The sequence below is a fragment of the Lepus europaeus genome, chromosome 15 (genome assembly GCF_033115175.1).
Source record: "Lepus europaeus isolate LE1 chromosome 15, mLepTim1.pri, whole genome shotgun sequence".
Classification (NCBI taxonomy): Eukaryota; Metazoa; Chordata; class Mammalia; order Lagomorpha; family Leporidae; genus Lepus; species Lepus europaeus.
In genome coordinates this window covers 57,448,341-57,468,879 of record NC_084841.1, presented here as the reverse complement: position 1 = coordinate 57,468,879, position 20,539 = coordinate 57,448,341, and the positions used below count along the sequence as shown (strand labels likewise).

The window sequence follows — 20,539 nt, the reverse complement described above, 5'->3', positions numbered from 1 at the left end:
ATTCCAGAGACGGATGGCAGTGAAGGCCACACAACAGTGTGAGGATACTTAATGCACTGAGCTGTACACGCAAAATGGTTAAAATGGTACATTTTATATATATGTATACATAAACCTTACTACAACAAAAAAAGACAAAGAGACACTTCTGTGTTATTTTTATCTTTTATTAAGAATGTATTCATGTCTAATAAAATCAAAGCAAATAATGAAACAGAGAAGGATCAGTAAAGGAAGAGGCGCCTACACAGGAAACAAAGTGGCCCAGGAGGTTGGGAGAACACCTGGAGTGTTAGGTCAGGAGAGCTAAGGACAGCATTTCAGGGAGGTAGCATCCAACCGACTTGAATGCTGTGGAGCGAAGCCACACACGGTCAAAAGGAACCCACGAGTTTCAGCAACGCGGAGGTCAAAGGTGACCTCAGAGAGCCACTGGTGTAAGAAGTCAGAGAGCAACAGAGTGAGGAGGGAACAGGCTAACAGAGCCCAGAGCGCAGACAGTGCACAGCACCACCAGTCTGGGAAGCAGCAGGATGGCGGCAGAAGGGGAAAGTGATAGAAGGCGTCTTAAAAGACTGTGAGAGCAGGCATAGTCAGCGACACAATCGTTGCAATGGAAATACAACTTCAACAAATAACTTCAGTAATTTATACCATTTACAGATTAAAGAGCTTTTCGTGCTGCTTGTAGGGCAGAAAGGACAACCGGAAATTATTCTCTTCATTCTATGGGTGGCAAAATTGATTTCAGTAACCTAAGAGGAATTAATATTCACCAAATAGATGTCCTTGTTGATCTTTTTAAGGCAGAAAAGCACAATGAACTGTGCTAAAAAAAAAAATTTACTGTAATAGCCACATGTTCAAAAAGTGTAAAATCTTGAAGCTATTACATGGCTAATTTCTGGTACATGTCCAGTGGAAAACATTTTATATTCCGGTTACATCCTGAAGATGCCAAACTCAGACTTCTGGATCGGTGCGTTGAGGGCGGCACTAATGCTGAGACCCAGGACCAGTCTGGTGTCGACCGGATCAATAATGCCATCGTCCCAGAGCCTGGCAAAAGAACACAATGTGAGCTGTGATGAATTTACCACCAAACCACCACTTGTATACTCCAGGTAACACATGTATCCACGGGTCAACCTCTGTGCAGCACGGTCAAGAGAGGGCACAGAGAGGAAAAGGAGACATTAGCATAGCCTTTGTCCCAAGCCACCACAGAATGTCACATAAGATGAAGGCTTTACAAACTGCTCACTGCGCAGTATCTCAAAGGGATCCCTGGCTTACAAATATTTTTGCTTATTTCAGGAGAAACTCTCCTGTTCCTCTTTTGTCCAGAACAATGTACAAATCAAGCTGCTGTATTTCTGTCAGTAATATGGAGACATAAGGATCCAGGTAATAACCTCAAATCAGGGGCCAGCATTGAGGTCAGAGGGCTAAGCCTCCACTTGCAATGCCAGCATCCCAAATCAGAACACCACTTCGAGTCCCGCCGCTCTGCTTCTGATCCAACTTCCTGTTAATGCACCTAAGAAAACCGCAGTGATGGTCCAGGTAGTTGGGCCCCTGCCATCCATGTGGGACCCCAGGATGGAACTACGGGCTCCTGGGCGCTGGGGACACTGGAGAGTGAACCAGAGGCGGGAAGATCTCTGCTCCTTTCTCTCGTCTCTCTATATTGCTCTGCCTTTCAAACAAATAATTCTTTAAAAAAAAATCTGAGTCTTTTACTGGGAAAGGTGAATTCCCCCAAACTTTTAAGAAATTATATGAATTACTAAATAAGATTCAGTATATTTTATTAATTAAAAAACTTAAATATTTTTTGTCACAAAAAGACAAGTGCAGTCATAACTTTAAACTGTTTTCAGAAGAAACTTTTTTAAAGATGTATTTATCTGAAAAATGAGTAAGAAATATTACTTTCAATGGTTATTAGTAGGTGGCATTTTTGCTTTCTTTAAACAATCTGCCTTCAATATCTGGACATGGCATCAATTATTAAACCATTCTTCCACTGCAGACATGAATCAAATCTCTGCTCATCAAATATTCATAATAGGGACCCTAAAGTATCAAGGGCCAATAAGAAGGAAGTCACCCTTGAAATCTGCGACAGGTGCACGGCCCATCCTCCCCCAACCCCCGCCAGCCTGCAGCACAAGGAGGAAGGGGCTGGTTAACCATGCTCATTAAGAAGGCAGCTCATCATATGAAATACACAAAACTTGTTCCCTTTATATAAATAAAATAAAAGATAGCTCTGGCTAGAAGTTCTAATCTGCTGACTGCAGATTATGTAACACAGAGGGTTAGGATAAGCACCAGAGGGCCCAGGACAGCTGACGGATAACCCTGCTCTCTGAAAAGACACATCCCCAGCCCTGTCCAAGCCTAATTAGGCCGCCGGTCAAGGAGTTTTATCATTAAGCTGAGCTGTACTAAACTGGAGGAAGGCATGAAAATCCTTTCACCTGTGGCTGGCACTGTGGCGTAGTGGGCTAAGCCTCCACCTGCACACCGGCATCCCATATGGACACCAGTTCATGTCCCAGCTGCTCCTCTTCTGATCCAGCTCTCTGCTGTGGTCTGGGAAGGCAGTGGAAGATGGCCCAAGTGCTTAGGCCCCTGCACTTGTGATGGGCCCAGCTCCAGCCAATTTGGGGAGTGAAGCAGTGGATGAAAGACCTTTCTCTCTGTCTCTCCCTCTCTCTGTAACTCTACCTTTTAAATAAATAAATAAAATCTTTAAAAAAAAAAAAAAAAAGGAACTGGGGACAAAAACCAAATATAGTTAAAAAATAAAAAAAGAAAATCCTTGCATCTTTCAAAGATGCTATCTCCTAACCACTAACTCAAAAGCAGGTTTTACTCATCTACAAATTAACAAAAAACCTGATTTTGATTTTTAAAGATTTATTTTTTTATTTGAAAGTCAGAGTTACAGAGAGAGATCTTTCATCTGAATCATTCCCCAGATGACCACAATGGCCAGGGCAGGGCCAGGCTGAAGCCAGGAGCCAAGAGCTTCATCTGGGTCTCCCACATGGGAGGAGCAGGGGCCCAAGCACTTGGGCATCTTCCGGTGCATTCCCAGGCCATTAGCAGGGAACTGGATTGAAAGTAAAGCAGCCGGGACTTGAACCAGTGCCCATATGGGATGCCAGCACTGCATGAAGTGGCTTTACCTGCTACACCATGGTGCCAGTTCCCAATAATCTGACTTTTGACATTAATTTCCAAATATAAAATTGTATTTATGAAATGCATGAAGTTTGTATTCCTTAAATACAAGATTTCTGAGAATAAATAAATAAATAAATTTCCAAAGATAAGCCTGTTTGGCCCATATGATCTCCTGCCTTGAATGTAATCCCCAAAACAATAATAATTTTAGTAAGAAAATAATAAAGGATGCAATCTTACTCAAGAGATGACTTATCTTAACCAGGGCTGAAAAACAAGTTAATAATGTCTTGCCCAAAACAGGCTATTTTTCAAATTTAATATTCCAACAGTCCCTGTGCATTTCAGTCAAAATCCTATGCAAGGGGCCAGAGTTTCGTCACTTGAGACACTTGTATTCCATCCTGAAGTGTCTGGCTTCAACTCTTGGCTCTGCTTCCAACTCCAGCTCCCTGCTGAAGCACACCCTGGGATGCAGAGGGCAATGTCTCAAATGTTGGGTCCCTGCCAAACACATCGAAGACTGGATGGAGTTCCAGGCCGCTGGCTTCTGCCTGGCCCAGCCCTGGCTGCTGTAAGCATTTGGGGAGTAGATGGAAAAAAATCTCTTTTCTGCATCTGTTTCTGTTTCTCTGCCTCCTGCTCCATCTGCCTTTTAAATAAAAATAAATAAATAAATAAAATTTAAAAATCGTATGTGGACAAAAATTGTAGGTAACCTCACAATACAGACTTCGTCTTAAACCTTACATGGACTTCTTCAGCTTCTCTACCTCTGCTGGCTACTCCATAAGTCTGCTTGCCTTATGGCAAAATGATGAACATGTTGCTTTCTGACCCAAAGATTAAAATATTTCACACTTAATTGAATTCATGACACACAACAAAATATACCTGTAATGTGTTTGTGAAAATGTGTACTTGGTAAGGAGAGAAACAGGCTTTTAAAACAATCCCAAACAGCAAGACTGGAACATTCAGGCTAAGTACGCCCTTACAAATCTGGATGCCCGGTCGCGGTGCCCCTGTGCTGAGCAGGGCCCCCCATAAAGCATGCTCTCAAATGACTGATTGCCCTTCTCTCCCTCCTCTCCAGTTTGCCTTCACCAGCAAATGGCATCCATCACAGCATAACCTAATTGTAAAAGGTGAAAGATTTATACGATCTGGAGAGAAATCAGAGTATAGCATAACCTAACTGTAAAAGACACAGATGGTTACAGTCTTTTTTCTACCTGCCCAAGGATGGGGAAAAGACACACAGCATGGATGCATCCAGAACATTACAGGTGCTCAGAAGTCCGGAAGCACAGGCCGGCAAGGCTGCAGCTAGGCCAGACGCAGTAAGTAGTTGGTGTAAGAAACAACCAACAGCTGCAAGGGAGTGTCTGGCAACTACCTGGAGCTGACACGGGGACCTGAGCTGTGACCAATCACCAATCACCTTCTAAATACACGCACAAACTGCTAGCGAGTGCCAGTAAGTACTCAGACTAGTGCTTAATCGGGGTGCCAACAAAACCGTCAGAGACAGGGGTAGGACAGGAGTGTGCACTGTTAAACACAAATCAGAGCCAACTCCTGAGAGTGAGAGCCGAGGCTGTGACCTGATTCCCAGCTCCCAGGAAGCCCGCCAGGCTCCCAACACCTGAACTGGGGATGGCCCATGGGGAGGGGCCGAATCCCACACTGGCCGGGGCTCCGCAGTGCAGGGAAGCTGGGCAGAGGGGCTGCCGGCATTTCCCACCAAAAAGAGACAGCAGGCAAAGTCTCTTTTTGTGCAAACCCTAGTGGTGCTCCCTGTGAGGGCCGCGCCACCCCACCCGCTCAGGCCTACAGACGGCCGCGATGCAGCCGGCAGGTGAGCTCTGCTCCCGCTCCCACCTTGCACTGGAGTAGTAGGGGTTTCCCTCCTCTTCAAACCTCTTGATGATGGGCTCCTTCAGGGCAGCTTCTTCAGCACTAGAGAACTGGAAGAAAAGGGCCCAGTGTCAGGGGCTGTGGGCGGACAACAGACCACAAGCCCACAGGCTGTGTGCTCCCAGCAACAGCTGCAAGTGGCAAGAACCAAAAAGCAATGCAGGACACCAGAAGAATCCTGAACAGACACACAGACAGCAAGAGACTTCATTTTTAGGGGCCGGTGTTGTGGCACAGTAGGTAAAATAGCCTCCTGCAATGCTGGCACCCGAATCAGAGCGCCAATTCGAGTCCCGGCCCCTCTGCTTCCGATCCAGCTCCCTGCTGATGCGCTTGGGAGAAGCAGCAAATGATAACACAACTAACTGGGTCCCTGTCACCCAGGTGAGAGACCCAGATGGAGTTCTAGGCTCCTGGCTTCAGCCTGGACCATATTTGGCTATTGTGACCATTTAGGGAATGAACCAGCAGATGGAAGATCTGTCTCTCCCTCTCTTGCTGTCACTTTGCCTTTCAAATAAATAAAATAAATCTTTAAGAAAATTGCATGTCAACAACAGCCACGTGCTGACTGGCCTGTCATCCCGGCCTCGTTCTCAGTCTGCTTTATTCAGGTCTCGAGGACTGAGCCCTCCCACTCAAGGGATCCAAAGGCAAAATAGAGGAAGGGATGGGGGAGAGACAGAAAATGTGTGAGCAGCCAAAACTGCTGAACCGACTCCCAGGTCAGCATCTTCTAAACAAAGGCAGACACCCTCCAGTGAACCCAGAGGGCATCCGGGAGCCCCGCCCCTTCGCTCCAGGCACTCACAGCTCAAAGCCCAACCCCAGGGGAAGAGACCCATTTACCTGCTTCCCTTCCCGTGCCTTTTGGTCCTTGGTTACGGTGGCTAACACATTGGCTGCCTGCTCTCCTCCCATCACCGAGATGCGAGCGTTTGGCCAAATGTACAGAAACCGAGGGCTGGGGAGAAAGAGAAGAGGAACTGATCAAATTAATTCAGGGGACCACGGAGAGGTGGGCGGAGGTCCTTGTCTGCCTTTTAAACCAGCGGTTCTTGCTTCCTGCTGCGCTGCCACCATCTGCGGAGCTTTCAGAAGCAACACTGACACAGGGAACCCACTCCAGGCCCCAGCAGTGAGGCCTGTGCGACGTGGCACTGTCCGGGTCTCCAGGTGCCGCTGGCCTAAGAGCATTCGTGACATCCCTTTGCTCCCATGGTCACGCCCCGTTTCTCACTGCTGATACTGGCCCAAAGTGAGCAGTTTCACTGAGGGGTCCTCAAGCTTGCTAAACCTTTCCAAACAAACCCGTCTGGGACTGTGCTGATTCTCCTACCTTTCTGCTTCTTGTCTGTACTTTCTGTTTGCCTTGGATTTAATATAGTGTTTTCCTTCTAACTTCCTGTGCTACACGTTCATTTCACTGACTTTCAGCCTTACTTCTTTTCCAGCCTATACATTTATACAAGGCTGCAACCTTTCACAAGACAAGCCCTTAACTGTCATGACACAAGTCTTCATGGGTCGTATTTTCATTATCCGCCATTTCTGATATCTCCTGGCTCCCACTGTAGAATTCTCCCAAATACTACACTGAACATTGAATTAATTTCACCTGGCAAGATGGTACAGATTACAGCAGAACAGATCAATGTCGTTCTGTATTTTACATAAACCTGAAATCAACCAGTTACGATTACCCTTCAAGTGTGTTTCCTTCTCAGCCACCCACCTATAAGCTCTGCCGCACATCCCATAGTTTCCAGCCCCGTAGGATCCCCCAATGATGACGGTTATCTTGGGCACTTTGGCGCAGGCTACGGCAGTCACCATCTTGGCGCCGTCCTTGGCAATTCCTTCTGCTTCATAGTCTCTACCGACCATAAACCCTAGGAGGAAGGACAGACAGGGCCTGTGGGTGATGGGGTTGTTGAGAAGTCAGCCCCACCCAGGTACCAGAAGCACAGCTTGCCTGACCGTCTCTCACCCTCACCAAATAGCGATACGTGAAACACGCTCCCAACAAAGTTTGCTTTAAAAGTAAAATTCCCTCTGACAACTTCTAAACTTTTCTCCCAAGAGCTCCTCGGGAGGCACCCAGAGATGACTGAACAGCACAAGGATGCAATCTACCTGCACGAAGTCCTCAGGGCGGGCACTTGACAATGACAGAATGTGACACGAAGCTAAGCCGCGGTCACTGCCAGGCCAGACCGCGGGCTTCCGGATTCGCTGACCTGGTTTAGCAACACAGGCTGCTCCTTCAGAAGCAAAGTTTTAAACTTTGATGAAATGAAGATTAATGTTTCATAGAGACACTCAGAGTCCCCGCCAGTGACTCAGTAGCGAGGTTAGAAAGACGTGTCCTTCAGTGTCATGGCGGGACATTCTGCTTCCTCAAGCCCCTGCCAACACTGCCCTGCGGTCCCTGTGCCTCTCAGGGCGAGGGCTCGTCCCTCTTCCCCTGACAAACACCGAGTCAGCCTTCACTGGCCTCCCTCCCTGAGCGGGTCTCTGACAAAGGCCTTTCTTGCATGCGGGTACCGTAGTTTTGCACATCTCCAGCACTGGGTCATCCAGTTCAATCCTGACAACTCCTAGGGAGCACCTGCACTCACTGTGGTCACCACAGGAAGGACAGCACTATCCCTACCAACCTCTACAGGGCACTCTCTGCCTCCTCCCATTACCCTCCCCAGCCGGCCCTCAGAATAGCACAGAACCAGGCCCAGTGCTGTGGCATAGCAGGAAAGGCCGCCACCTGCCATGCCAGTATCCCATATGGGCACCAGTTTGAGTGGCTGCCCCACTTCCCAACCAGCTCTCTGCTATGGGCTGGGAAAGCAGTAGAAGATGGCCCAAGTTCTTAGGTCTCTGCACCCATGTGGGAGACGCGGAAGAAGTTCCTGGCTCCTGCTTCAGATCGGCTCAGTTCCGGCCATTGAGTCCAACTGGGGAGTGAATCAGTGGATGGAAGACCTCTCTTTCTCCCTCTGCCTCTGCCTCTGCCTCTGCCTCTCTGTCTGCCATTCAAATAAATAAATAAATCATTAAAAAGAAGAAGAAGAAGTAGAAGAATAGCACAGATTCATCCAGGAGCCGACCACACATCTCCAAATGGGTATCTCACAGCTCCCTCAAAGGCTGAACTTAACTCTGCTCGCTGCCTCCAACACAGGCAAACAGAACAAAAACACAGGGAACTTCCAAGCACAACACTGAACTCAGTGGTGGTTAACAATCCACGGATCATTATTAGAAAGAAGGTCCTGACCAGCGCCGCAGCTCAATAGGCTAATCCTCCACCTGCGGCGCCGGCACACCAGGTTCTAGTCCCCGTTGGGGCGCTGGATTCTGTCCCAGTTGCTCCTCTTCCAGTCTAGCTCTCTGCTGTGGCCCGGGAGTGCAGTGGAGGATGGCCCAAGTCCTTGGGCCCTGCACCCACATAGGAGACCAGGAGAAGCACCTGGCTCCTGGCTTTGGATCGATGCGGTGCGCCGGCTGCAGCGCACCAGCTGCAGTGGCCATTGGGTGGGTAAACCAATGGAAAAGGAAGACCTTTCTCTCTTTCTCTCTCATTGTCCACTCTGCCTGACAAAAAAAAAAAAAGAAGGTCCCTGGATTGGACTTGGGAATCCTTTTCATCTTCTACATGCGCTGCCGTCTGGTTATCACTCCTTCCAAACTCATCTAATCGAGGATCTCCAACCTCAGCTTGGCACGGGAGGAAGCGGAGTCCTCACAGTCCTATTTAAAGCCCGAGGCACTGTCAGGGGCTGGACCCTTTCTTCTCAGGAAGGCTTGCCTGATCCCAACACCACAGAGGTAAGAGCCTCTCCTTCCGAAGCTGCGCCTTAGAAGGTTGAAGGGAAAAGGAAGTTTTCTGCTAGCCAACATATGAGTGCCTCCTGTATGGCAGGCCCTGTGCAACACATGGAGAAGCACAGAAGACAAGTATGGAAGAGTTGTCTGGAGAACAGAACCCTAGAACTGAAAGAGACTTCAAAAATCATTTCATCCACTGTGTGCAGATATCCGTGGAACACAAAGTCCAGAGAGCTGACAAAACTCTTTGGAGGTAAAATTGAAATCCCATGATTTTGGCCCAGGACATATGTGCCCATTTTGAAAATATTTTGCTCCAGGTAACTGTGCAACAAAAGATAAAGAAAGGGGAAGGCCAGAACACTTGCTTGAAACCCTCCAGGGGGAATGAGGCATTGGGGAAGAACCGGTGGACCAGATACCACCTCTGGCAGAGAAAGCTGCTGCTTTCTGAATGTGTGGGGAGGAGAGAGGCCATTTGAATGCTTACGATTAACATAACTCAGAAATTGCTTCACTTAGGAAATGTGCGTAATGGCCTCAAGATACTTAACATTCACAAAGAAAAGTGTGCACACCCTGGAAGAGATCCTGGGAAGAGCACTCAGGAGAGCTGTCTGCTGGGAGGGAAGGGGTCTACAGCTGTGCTGTCCTGCACAGACCACTCAAGTCTGCACAGCTCTGGATTCAATACAATCAAACTGATTCTCACCAGTAATGTTTTGAAGGAACAGCAGGGGAGTATTTCTTTGGCAGCATAGCTGGATGAAGTGAGCAGCCTATAAGTAAATAACAGAAATCTCTTTAAAAGGGAGTTAGCAACTCTATGATCATCACGCATCCTATGAGTGCCACAACTTGGGTCAAAGACAGGAAACGACGCTGTTTGTTTGGCTGTCTGACCTTGTACGGACAGTAACAGTGATCGCACAATGCTGCCCCCTTATCAACAGGACAGATGTCACTGTGCGTTCGTGCTCTGCTTGTTTTGCACGATCACCTGTGGAATCACAAGCTCGTAGCTGTAGGGCAACTGCACTGAGGCTGAAGTCAGTCGCTAACATTCCCATCAGAAGGGGAAAGCTCAGTCAGAGAACGGGAAGAAGTGCTGTCAGTGAGAATGCTGATCTTTGCTGTAAGACAATCCTCTAGTTCACCACTTTGGAGAAGACAGAATGCTAAGTCCTTTTGGGATATCAAGGATGACATTTACATTCTGATGACCATCTGAAATTCTCTCATGCAGCAAGATTATAACCAAATATATCTTTCAAGGGGCTGGCATTGTGGTGTAGTAAGTTAAATCACCGCTTGTGGTGCCAGCATCCCATATCAGAGTGCTGGTCTGAGTCCTGCCTGCTCTGCATCTCATCCAGCTCCCCGCTCACATGCCTGGGAAAACTGTGGAGGATGGCACAAATATCTGGGCCCCCGTTACCTACAAGGGAGACTTGAGTGGACTTACAGGCCCCTGGGTTAGCCTGGACCAGCCATGGTTGGTCATGGCCAACCAGCTGATGGAAGATCTCTTCCTCTCTCCCTCTCTACCTGTCTCTCTGCCTTTCAAATAAATGAAATAAATCTTTAAATATATATATATATATATATATATATATATATATATATATATATATATATATAGGGGCCGGCGCTGTGGCACAGTGGGTTAAAGCCCTGGCCTAAAGCGCCGGCATCCCATATGGGCACCAGTTCAAGTCCTGGCTGCTCCACTTCTGATCCAGCTCTCTGCTATGGGCTGGGAAAGCAGTAGAAAATGGTCCAAGTCATTGGGCCCCTGCACCCACCTGGGAGACCTGGAAGAAGCTCCTGGCTCCTGGCTTCAGATTAGCATAGCTCCGGCCATTGCGGCCATCTGGGGAGTGAACCAGTGGATGGAAGACCTCTCTCTCTGTCTCTACCTCTCTCTGTAACTCTTTCAAATAAATAAATAAATCTTTAAAAAATATAGCTAGATAGATAACATATACATATATATATAACTCATATATATATGTATATTTTACCATCATACTCCCCAAATGAGGATACTTCAAAAAGGTTATGGAAAAATGCAATTAAAGTGTAAGTTTAAATCCCAAAATAGACTGATCTTTTAATTCCATTTTTCCACAACCTTTTTGAAGTACCTTTGTAAACAGTACTTCTAACCTTGAACTTAGAAAATTATTTAATGGTACAAAAATGGGGACCATCATTATGGTGTAGTGGGTAAGACCAGCATCCCATACGGGCTCCAGTTTGAGTCTTGGCTGTTCCATTTCCACTCCAGATGCCTGCTAATGTGCCTGGAAAAAGCAGCGAAAGATAGCCCAAGACCTTGGGCCCCTGCACCCACTGGAAGAAATTCCTGGCTCCTGGCTTTGGACCAGTCCAGCTCCAGCCATTATGGCCATTTGGGGAGTGAACAAGTGGATGGAAGAGCTCTCTCTTTCTCTCCGTGTCTCCCTCTCTGTTTGTAACTCTGCCTTTCAAATAAATAAATAACTCTTTAAAAAATAATAATGGTACAAAAATGTAACTGTTCCCTCCCTATTCTCTAAAGATCATGTGAGTAAGAAAACTCTCATCAACCACTTTCTTTATGTTTTTCTCTATTTGCAGTTCCCATTACCTCTGCTGGAAAGATCTTGGCAGGTAGAAAATTGCCAAGTAATTGCTCAACCTTAATAAGACTGTGTATACAAGAATGAGGAAATCACACAGACCTCTGGGGCTTACTTCAACAAATGAGATGTCAGACTGAGCCAGACCCAACCCCTCCAGGGTTTATGTGTGCCCAGACAAGAAATAAAACCAGGTGGAGTTTGTTCCACCTCAGTCAGATGTTGCCTCCATTCCAATAAGTACATCAGATATACAGTAAAAGTCACTATTTCAGGAATAATTACTATTTGGAGAAACACGCACTACACTAGTAAATGAAAACAAGCAAAACCTCTTTCTATATAGATGGCAATACACTCTTTGGGTTTGGTTTTGTTTTTCAAAAAAGAAAAAACTAAGGAAACAAAATGAAATGTTCCTAAGGGTTACTTCTGGCATGGGTGATTTTTATTTTTTAATCTTTACTTGATTGTTTCCATTTCATAAGTGACTTGAGAGAACAATAATGAATAGCAGGCTATAGAAGCCGATTTTATTGACAGAACGTTTCACCAAAGAAAAATGCCTCCCCAAAGGGGGCTTGGAAAAGCTTAAGTGCCTGTCATCTTTTTTCTTAAGGAAACATTTTATCAAAGAACATGAGTTACATTTATGCCAATTTCAGCAAAGCTGAGATAGTGATGTATGAAATCAAACACTAAGTTGAACAATATTCAAGAACTCCCCCTTTAAAGTCCGAGCTCCAGTATCAAGGACTCACTACTTTTCCATTTCTAAAAAATAAAAACAGAATAAAGCTAAACTGACAAAGGGATCGACAGGAGGGAACACACCACGCCTCAGAACCACGGGCACAGGACCTGGGAACCTCGCCAGTGCACGGAGCACAAGAGAATGAGGCACTCTCAGGACGACTGCTCTCTACCTTCTTAGAACATAAGCACATGCAAGGCTGGCATAGTGGCAGAGAGGGCTAAGCCACTGCCTGTGATGCTGGCATCCCATATGGGCACCAGTTCAAGTCCCAGCTGCTCCACTTCTGATCCAGCTCTCTGATAATGTGCCTGGGAAAGCAGCAGAGGATGGCCCAAGTGCTTTGGGCCTCTGTACTCTTGTGGAGACACAGATGAGGCTCCTGGCTTTATCCTGGCCCAGTTCCAGCAACTTGGCCATTTGGGGAGTGAAACAGCAGATGGAAAATTTCTTTGTCCCTCTCTCTCTCTGAAACTCTGCCTTTCAAATAAATAAATAAATCTTAAAAAAAAAAAATACATGTGCATGTCCTCTATAGCAACTATACTTCAAGTACCTTCCAATAATTGTCCTAGGAGCCAGTGTTGTGGCGTAGCGGGTTAAGCCACCATCTGCAACTCTGGCATCCCACATGGGTGCCAGTTCCAGTCTAGGCTGCTCCTCTTCCAATCCAGCTCCCCACTAATGGCCTGAGAAAGCAACAGAAGAATGTCCAGGTCTTTGAGTCCCTCACATGGTAGATCCAGATGGAGTTCCAGGCTCCTGGCTTCAGCCTGGCCCAGCCCCAGCCATTGCAGCTATTCGGGGAGTGCACCTGCAGATGGAAGATACCTAGATATCTCTGTCTTTGTAACTCTGCCTTTCAAATAAATAAATAAATCTTTAACACACATACACACACAAGAACTGTCCTAAGACGAGGACACTCATTTTTCAATAGCCCATCAATGACACCATGTTGAAGTCACAAAGATTATGCACATGCACACACCTGCAAAGAGTATTCTGTTTGCTCAGGCACCTGGAGAAGCATTTTAAATCTTTTATGCAATAAAAAGCTTTAATTCATGGCTTGACCTTCAAAGTTACTTGTGTTAAATTACAACAGAAAATCCTGAAGCATTATAAACAATACTTGCCTTTTTTGCAGACTCAGAAAAGAGAACTCCGTTGTTTCCAATGATTCCTACTGGGTATCCAAAAATCCGAGCAAATCCTCAAAACAAAATTCAAAAGTTTTATGTTTGTCAGAGGGTTTTTAATTCACAACAAAAATGACATATTTGCACATTCTTTAATTTCAGATCCAATTTATTCTATTTTTGAGATAACATTTTAAATTTATATTACAGCCAAAGACTTAATGCTGCACTAAATAGAGAGCGCAACAAGTAAAATGTAGGAAGATGCCTAGTTCAGCAGGAATATAGGCAATGGCTATAAACAGTAACCAAATGAAAAGGTGTCAGTTTCACTCATATCCAGTGAAAATCAGATGACACTTTAATAGATAAGCTATAAAACAACTCACGTCACAATTCCTCACTCCTCTAGTACTGGATTCTGGGTTTGGAGGGGCAGCATCTTGTAACAGTCACGGTGCACGTACACTGTCCCATCTGATTGACTGAGTGTCACCCACTCACTCATTTAACACACACCTGGGAGCCCACTGTGTACTACTGATAGACCTGAGCCTGGGTCAAGGTGCAGCTATTTTAAAATAGGCCTCCATATTGTAACTCAGGCCTGACCAGACCCTGAACCCTGAGCCAGAAGCTCCTAAAAATAAATAAATGAACTCCCCTTGCAATAAACTCCCCTAGCAACAGCCAATCAGCAGATAGCAGGGAAATACCTAAAGTTCCAGGTGCCTTTTCAGGCAGTTTAGGTGATAGATAACATCTTGAGACCCTGCAGTTTGGCACGTACATCCTAGTGGCTCAGACCCTATACTTTAGCCAATCAATTTAAAAGGCATCAACCCCAAAGCCATCCAACCACCTTTACTAGGTCCATTCCCTCCACTGGATGCACTAATCAGTTTTTAGAGATGTTCTTTGAATTTCCCGAGGGATGAGATGATTTGCTAAATGGTACTATAATGTATAGAATGTCTCTGAAAACCCTATAAAAACCCTGTTAACTGAAGAGTCGGAGCTCTCAATTCAAATCCACTGCATCAGTGATGGTTGAGAGTCCAGGCCCGGGCCTGCAATAAAACTCTCATGTGTTTTACAGCGGTATCGGCTCCTTGGTGGTCTTTGGGGACAATCAAACTGGGCATAACACCTTCCACTAGGGATCTTCTGAAATGTAACAAACTAAAGGCATACAACCATTTAAATTGTAGACCAACATCCACAGTTATCAGCCAGCTTAACTGAAAATTCTGTGATAATGACAGACCCCTAAAAAGGCTGAATTAGCAAAAGCAATTAAAAAACAAATACAAGCCTGGAGGTGACCATAAAGTAAGAAATCCAGGTCAGCCGAGAAGAATGAATCACTCCCCTTTCACACCTCTTTGTTTCTCCTTTCCAAAAATGTCATTTGGATCTGACCATGGCTTCCACTACCACTCCAAACATGTGCCCTGCACACATACACTTGGGAGAAACAAGGCAGGGCGGGGAACTGCTGTCTTGTGAGGCAGATACCACAGGTGACTTCAGAGCCTGATGCTCTGCAACCTGAAGAACCTGACCAGCCAGAGAGACATCAACAAGCCCACCTCCAACTAGAAATGGGGGCAGTGCCAGAGCCCAAGAACCAGCACATCTGGCTTGGGAAAGTGGGTCACAAAGAGCATGCTACACAAGTCCCTGCAACTGGATTCTGTCTCCAGCAGATAGACCTGGTGCTTGCCAGATACTCAGACACATCACCGAGGTCAAGTGAAGAAGTAAGAAAACACCAACGTACTGACAAGCCAGGGCACTGACTTTGTCTTTATTTTTTTTTAATTTATTTTATTTGAAAGGAAGACACACATACACACACACACACACACACACCCAAGGTGGTGGAGCGGAGAAAGGGAGAGAGAGAGATCTCGTCTGATTGACTCCCCAGATGCCCCACCAACAGCCAGGGCTTGACCAGGCTGAAGTCAGGAGCCAGGAACTCTATCCAGGTCTCCCATATGGGCAGCAGGAACCCAAGTAACTGAGCCATCACCTGCTGTCTCCCAGGGTGTGCATGAGCAGAAAGCTGGGACGCAGTGCAGAGCTGGAGTTGGACCCCAAGGCCTCGCTAGCAATGCCTTGGCCACTGTACCAAACGCCTGTCCCCCAGAACACGGACCTCTTAAAGACTTATTTTTGATCTTTACTCTGCCTTTGTCTTGATTTATTATTATAAGAAATCATCATATTCTGGCTGGCGCCGCGGCTTAATAGGCTAATCCTCCACCTGTGGCGCCGGCATACCGGGTTCTAGTCCCGGTCGGGGCACCGGATTCTGTCCCGGTTGCCCATCTTCTAGGCCAGCTCTCTGCTGTGGCCCGGGAGTGCAGTGGAGGATGGCCCAAGTCCTTGGGCCCTGCACCCCATGGGAGACCAGGAGAAGCACCTGGCTCCTGCCTTCGGATCAGCGCGGTGCACCGGCCACAGCGCGCCGGCCGCGCCGGCCATTGGAGGGTGAACTAACGACAAAAGGAAGACCTTTCTCTCTGTCTCTCTCTCTCACTGTCCACTCTGCCTGTCAAAAAAATAAAAATAAAAAATAAAAAAAATTTAAAAAAAGAAATCATCATATTCAATGTGAAAAAGCAAAACACTAATGTGATGGCCATCTAGCTTTCTCCTTCTCTTTCACGTCTAAAATTCCAGCCAAAAGCCTAACTGGCACTGGAACTTGCAGAGCAATTCAGAGAGGGGTAAGCTTCCAGAAAGGTCTAGCACTCCACTCTTCAGTGCTGCTTCACTCCACAAAGAGATGGGAATCTAGCACACGACTCCCCAGTAAGACGCCGGTGTGCAGACACACCACCTCCAGCAGACCTAAGTCAACTGTCAAGACCTTCCGCCCATGCTGGCCCTGCTTGAGAATCTCCAGGCACAGCAGGGCTTGCTGAGTGGGACACACACCCCCACTCGACTAGGGGACACCAAGGAGGGTGGACCTTTACCAACTGCCTGATCCAAATGAGTTCCAAACAGGGAAGCAAAATGGCCAAGAAACTACTAGGGCCTTCCTACGGCAAGTGCTGAGGCAGGGTGGAACCCAGGAACTTCCGGAGACACCTGGGCCCCAGAAAAATCTGCTCTCCCCTCACCCCCTCACCTGTGTGCTTCCCACTCTCTGCTCTGCCCCATCCTTCTTCTCAAGACCCCCATCCTCCTGTTATCCCCAGTCACCTTCTCATTCCCCTTTTCACTCCCCTCTCCTTCTCCCAACCTTATTTGCATTCTAGTACAGCCAAGAGATGGAGGACGCTGGCTGTGTCGCTGGTATTCTAGGGGGCAAGGGTACCACAAGTCTTTTAGCAAACACAGGGCAAAGACGCAAAGTGGATGACAAGGACAGCCCATCCATCTTTAGAGAAAGCAGAGACAGTGTCACCCTGTGTGAGACTGCTACACAGTGAGGGTTACATCCTGGACTATCTGGGAACAAATCCTGTCTATATATCAAGCCAAAAGCTCTTAATCACTTAAACACCTAAATACAAAAACATAAATTGCACTCCCAGTATGAACCTTCTCCTGCTCACAAATCTAACTAGAAGGAACCGTGACTTATCCTTAAGCCTCAACCTACATTTGCAATTGGGATTTCTGCAGCTACCTTTTCCCCTGCTCTGATGTGTTATCTTCAGATTAACCATTACACTGTCAAGCTTTTCAGAACCAAGGAAAACCATGAAATTTGCCCTGCTTTTTTTCCAAGATAGATTAGTATAGGTCTAGCCTCTGCTTCAAATCTTTTTCTCCACAGGCTTACAAACTGAACACTTGAGATGACAGAATTACAAGCATCATTTTGTTTTTTGCAGACGTGGTGCACTGTCCTATATTCTCAATCCAGTTCTTGCACGCAGCAGCTTAAGGCAGAGGCAGTGTGCAGGCACTCTCTGTAGACAGGGGCAGCAAGAAGGTTTACCTCACTTTTCATGCTTCCAGGAAACTAAGCAACACGTACAATCTCCTAGTTACATCAGAGACTAAGTGAAGAAGGCAGTGCTGAGATTTTCAAAGTAATTACAGCTACCTAGAGAAAAAGAACACAAATCTGTTCTGCTCATTTTATTATATGAACCTTTTTATTCAGACAATGCCCCAGAGCCACAGATGAAGGCGTACACACTGCATCTGTCCCCCACCACATTAAATTCTGGATCCACAAAGCCACTTAGCTACAAGCGATCTTCATGAAACAGCTCCTTTGGAAACCTGACGCACAAATTTGCACTGCCCTCAATCATACAGCCCCCGCCAAGTGTACCAAAGCCATGGGACAAGAGACCATTTATTTTCAAAGCAGCAGAAAATGTTCCTATTTTCAGTTCTGCACTTCTATACCTGTAACTAATGTGTCTCCATACAAGGCTTTGAACTCGTTGAATCTGCTGCCATCCACGATTCTAGCAATGACCTAAGAGGAAAAATAACAATAACCCTGAGAAATTATATTACAATCAATTTTTTTGCATTAAAGTTATATCTATAAGGAAAAAAAAAATTGCACAGAAGTTGTCACTTTCACAAAGTTTACCCAGAAAATCTCACTAGACTTTCACTTGATGTGTGTGGCTAATGCCCCACAGTCACTCTGGGCTATGATTTTACACTTGACTATAAAAGCAGTAGCATCATGTTGCACATGTCACAGAGAACACATGTCAGTGCAGGTACTGTCATGCCACAGGATAAGTCACCAGCACCCTGGGCTGACTGCTACACTCAGAGTTGCAGGGACAGTTGGAGCGTCTTGGTGGAGGCCCAGGGATCCATCAGAAAGCAGGGCCAGCCAGGGCTTGCAATCAGAAGATATCCTAAGATATCATATAGGATGTGTATGTCCCACAGCAAGTCATTTAGCCCCTATGAGCCTTAGTCTCATTTCTGGAAAGAAGGAGATTGGCTGTGAGGAGAGGATGAACCCCACAGTAGAAAGAATCTAAGAAAATAATGCCGAGACGAAGAGCCAGCTGACTCCCAGCTCTACCACTGAGACGAGAGTTCATGGGGTGATGACTTGACATCTTCTTGGCCTCAGAGACCTCATCCATTAAAAAACAGAAGTGCTAAAAAACAACAACAACAAACACACTAAGGCATACTGCCTGGATCTCACTAAAAAGCAGTAGTTGTTATTATGAAGCTCTCAGAAAGGCTCACTGATTCTGAATCTGATGTACTGAAAGATCATCCACATGCACACTGTTTGAAAGGAGTAGAAATAACTAAATTTATCCCTGGGACTAAGCATGAGACACCAGGGCCATTTTCAAAGAGTTCGAGACATGGAGCTCTTTCCATACTTCTTCAGAAACTACCTGAGATGAAACATTCTTTTTCTATAGAGTTCACACTTCCCTTTTCCTATTTACCATGTCACTCACAGCCTTGTTTTCTAAGCTGCAACAGCTAAAGAATGAGTGAATGCTCCCTAGTGTCTTTCTTCCCATAAAATAAAAAACCTGCTTTGAATTGTTTTTTTAGTTATCTCTGGCCCAATAATATAATGAGAGTATAATAGGTATCTATTTCCCAAGCTCAGCACCTCCAAAATTGAACCTTTTAAGTTGACACATGACAACTATCATTCTTCCACAGGAAAATAAAGATACTCAATGGGCACAGCAATCTAGGGCCATTTGGTGCAAAACCACTTTGCTTTGGTTTGCAATGAACCCAACACCACTCAGCCACACAAAATATATTAACTTGTCTTCCCAGAAACACAAACTTCAGGAAGCAGACAGATTGCATGGTTCTATTCCTATTCCTAGAAGCAGAAGTGGGTGCCCAAAGAGGTTAAATCTCAGCGCCACTGACTGGGGAAACAAGGACCAGAACCCAGAGTGTCCAGCTCAGACGCCAGTGCCGTCCCACAGCTCTACACACCATTAAGACCTCCATCCAAGGCTTATTTGCTACCATAGGAAAATATAATGAACTATAATCACAGCGATGAGCAAACATCAGCAAAAGGTGGAAGTCCAGGTTACTCTTTAAGAAGGCAAGAGTCCATCTTTTTAAAAAGATTTCATTTAAAATGAAACAGAAACAATGTGAATGCATGGATTTGGCTCTGTTCACTTCACCAGACAACACCTGCATAGAACATGTATTGGGTAAATACCACTGAATAAATGAAAATGTGGTTATGCTAAAAAGAATGAATCCTCAGCCATCTAAAATTCTTGGCTGTTTGCAAAAAATCATCTTTCAAGCACCTAAGATTGTAAGTACCCTTTCTTTCTCTATGCCAGCAAATAACTGAAAGTCAAACTAAGAACCTAATTCTCAAACTTACAGTTAAACTAAGCCACCCAGCTAAAGTGAAACACCAGCTGATGTTCTATAAAATTTGGGATTTAAGGCCCTCTAACAGTAACAGAGTATTGTCTAAATAAATAACTGCACACATCTATACATTGAAATATTCCATTCATCAGTTCATTCAAAAAGATACTGACCAAGAGCTTCAGGTACTACTGTAGCAGTTAGGACCCAACCACAGAAAATGTTTCATGAAGAACTTTTAAAGACATGGGAAAGTGTTAAAGCTGGAAAAAAGTAAACTATAAAAATTTACATATACCCTATCTCAACTGCATAAATATATATATATGTACATTATGTCAAAACATCAAAACATTAGCTGCTTTCATTAGACAGTAAAATGACAAGCAACTCTATTTTTTGTATTTTTTAATATTTTTCACAACTAGTAAAATGATAAAGCTTCTAACACAAATCTGCAATGAAGATAATTTCCTAATTTAGAAATAAAACACTACATGCATTGTGCAAACACTGAAAATTGTCAATCTAGATTACAGAAGACTATCTCAGCAATCGGTAACCATAGCAACATCTTCAACTATAATCAAGTCTACCCTTCGCTAATGTCACACTGATCTAAAAGGGTATTTTTTCCCCCAACAACTTCCTGACATTTCATCCACTTCCCGAAATAAGAACACTGGAGAGAAATAGCTGAAAATCATGAAGTTGCGCTACATCCTTACTCATGTCCACAG

General features: G+C 45.4%; 1 protein-coding gene across 1 annotated transcript in view; it reads right to left on the bottom strand.

The window, feature by feature from the left end:
* Nucleotides 1-832: 832 nt before the first annotated feature.
* MCCC2 (methylcrotonyl-CoA carboxylase subunit 2) overlaps nucleotides 833-20,539 on the bottom strand; it is a 76,302-nt gene continuing 56,595 nt past the window's right edge. The window contains exons 11-17 of the mRNA XM_062212224.1: nucleotides 17,850-17,922; nucleotides 13,464-13,540; nucleotides 9,659-9,725; nucleotides 6,854-7,010; nucleotides 5,968-6,082; nucleotides 5,083-5,168; nucleotides 833-1,059 (exon numbers count right to left, since the gene is read on the bottom strand). Coding sequence (XP_062068208.1) covers nucleotides 942-1,059; nucleotides 5,083-5,168; nucleotides 5,968-6,082; nucleotides 6,854-7,010; nucleotides 9,659-9,725; nucleotides 13,464-13,540; nucleotides 17,850-17,922 — 693 coding nt within the window. The 3' untranslated portion in view covers nucleotides 833-941. The remainder of the gene's footprint in view (nucleotides 1,060-5,082; nucleotides 5,169-5,967; nucleotides 6,083-6,853; nucleotides 7,011-9,658; nucleotides 9,726-13,463; nucleotides 13,541-17,849; nucleotides 17,923-20,539) is intronic.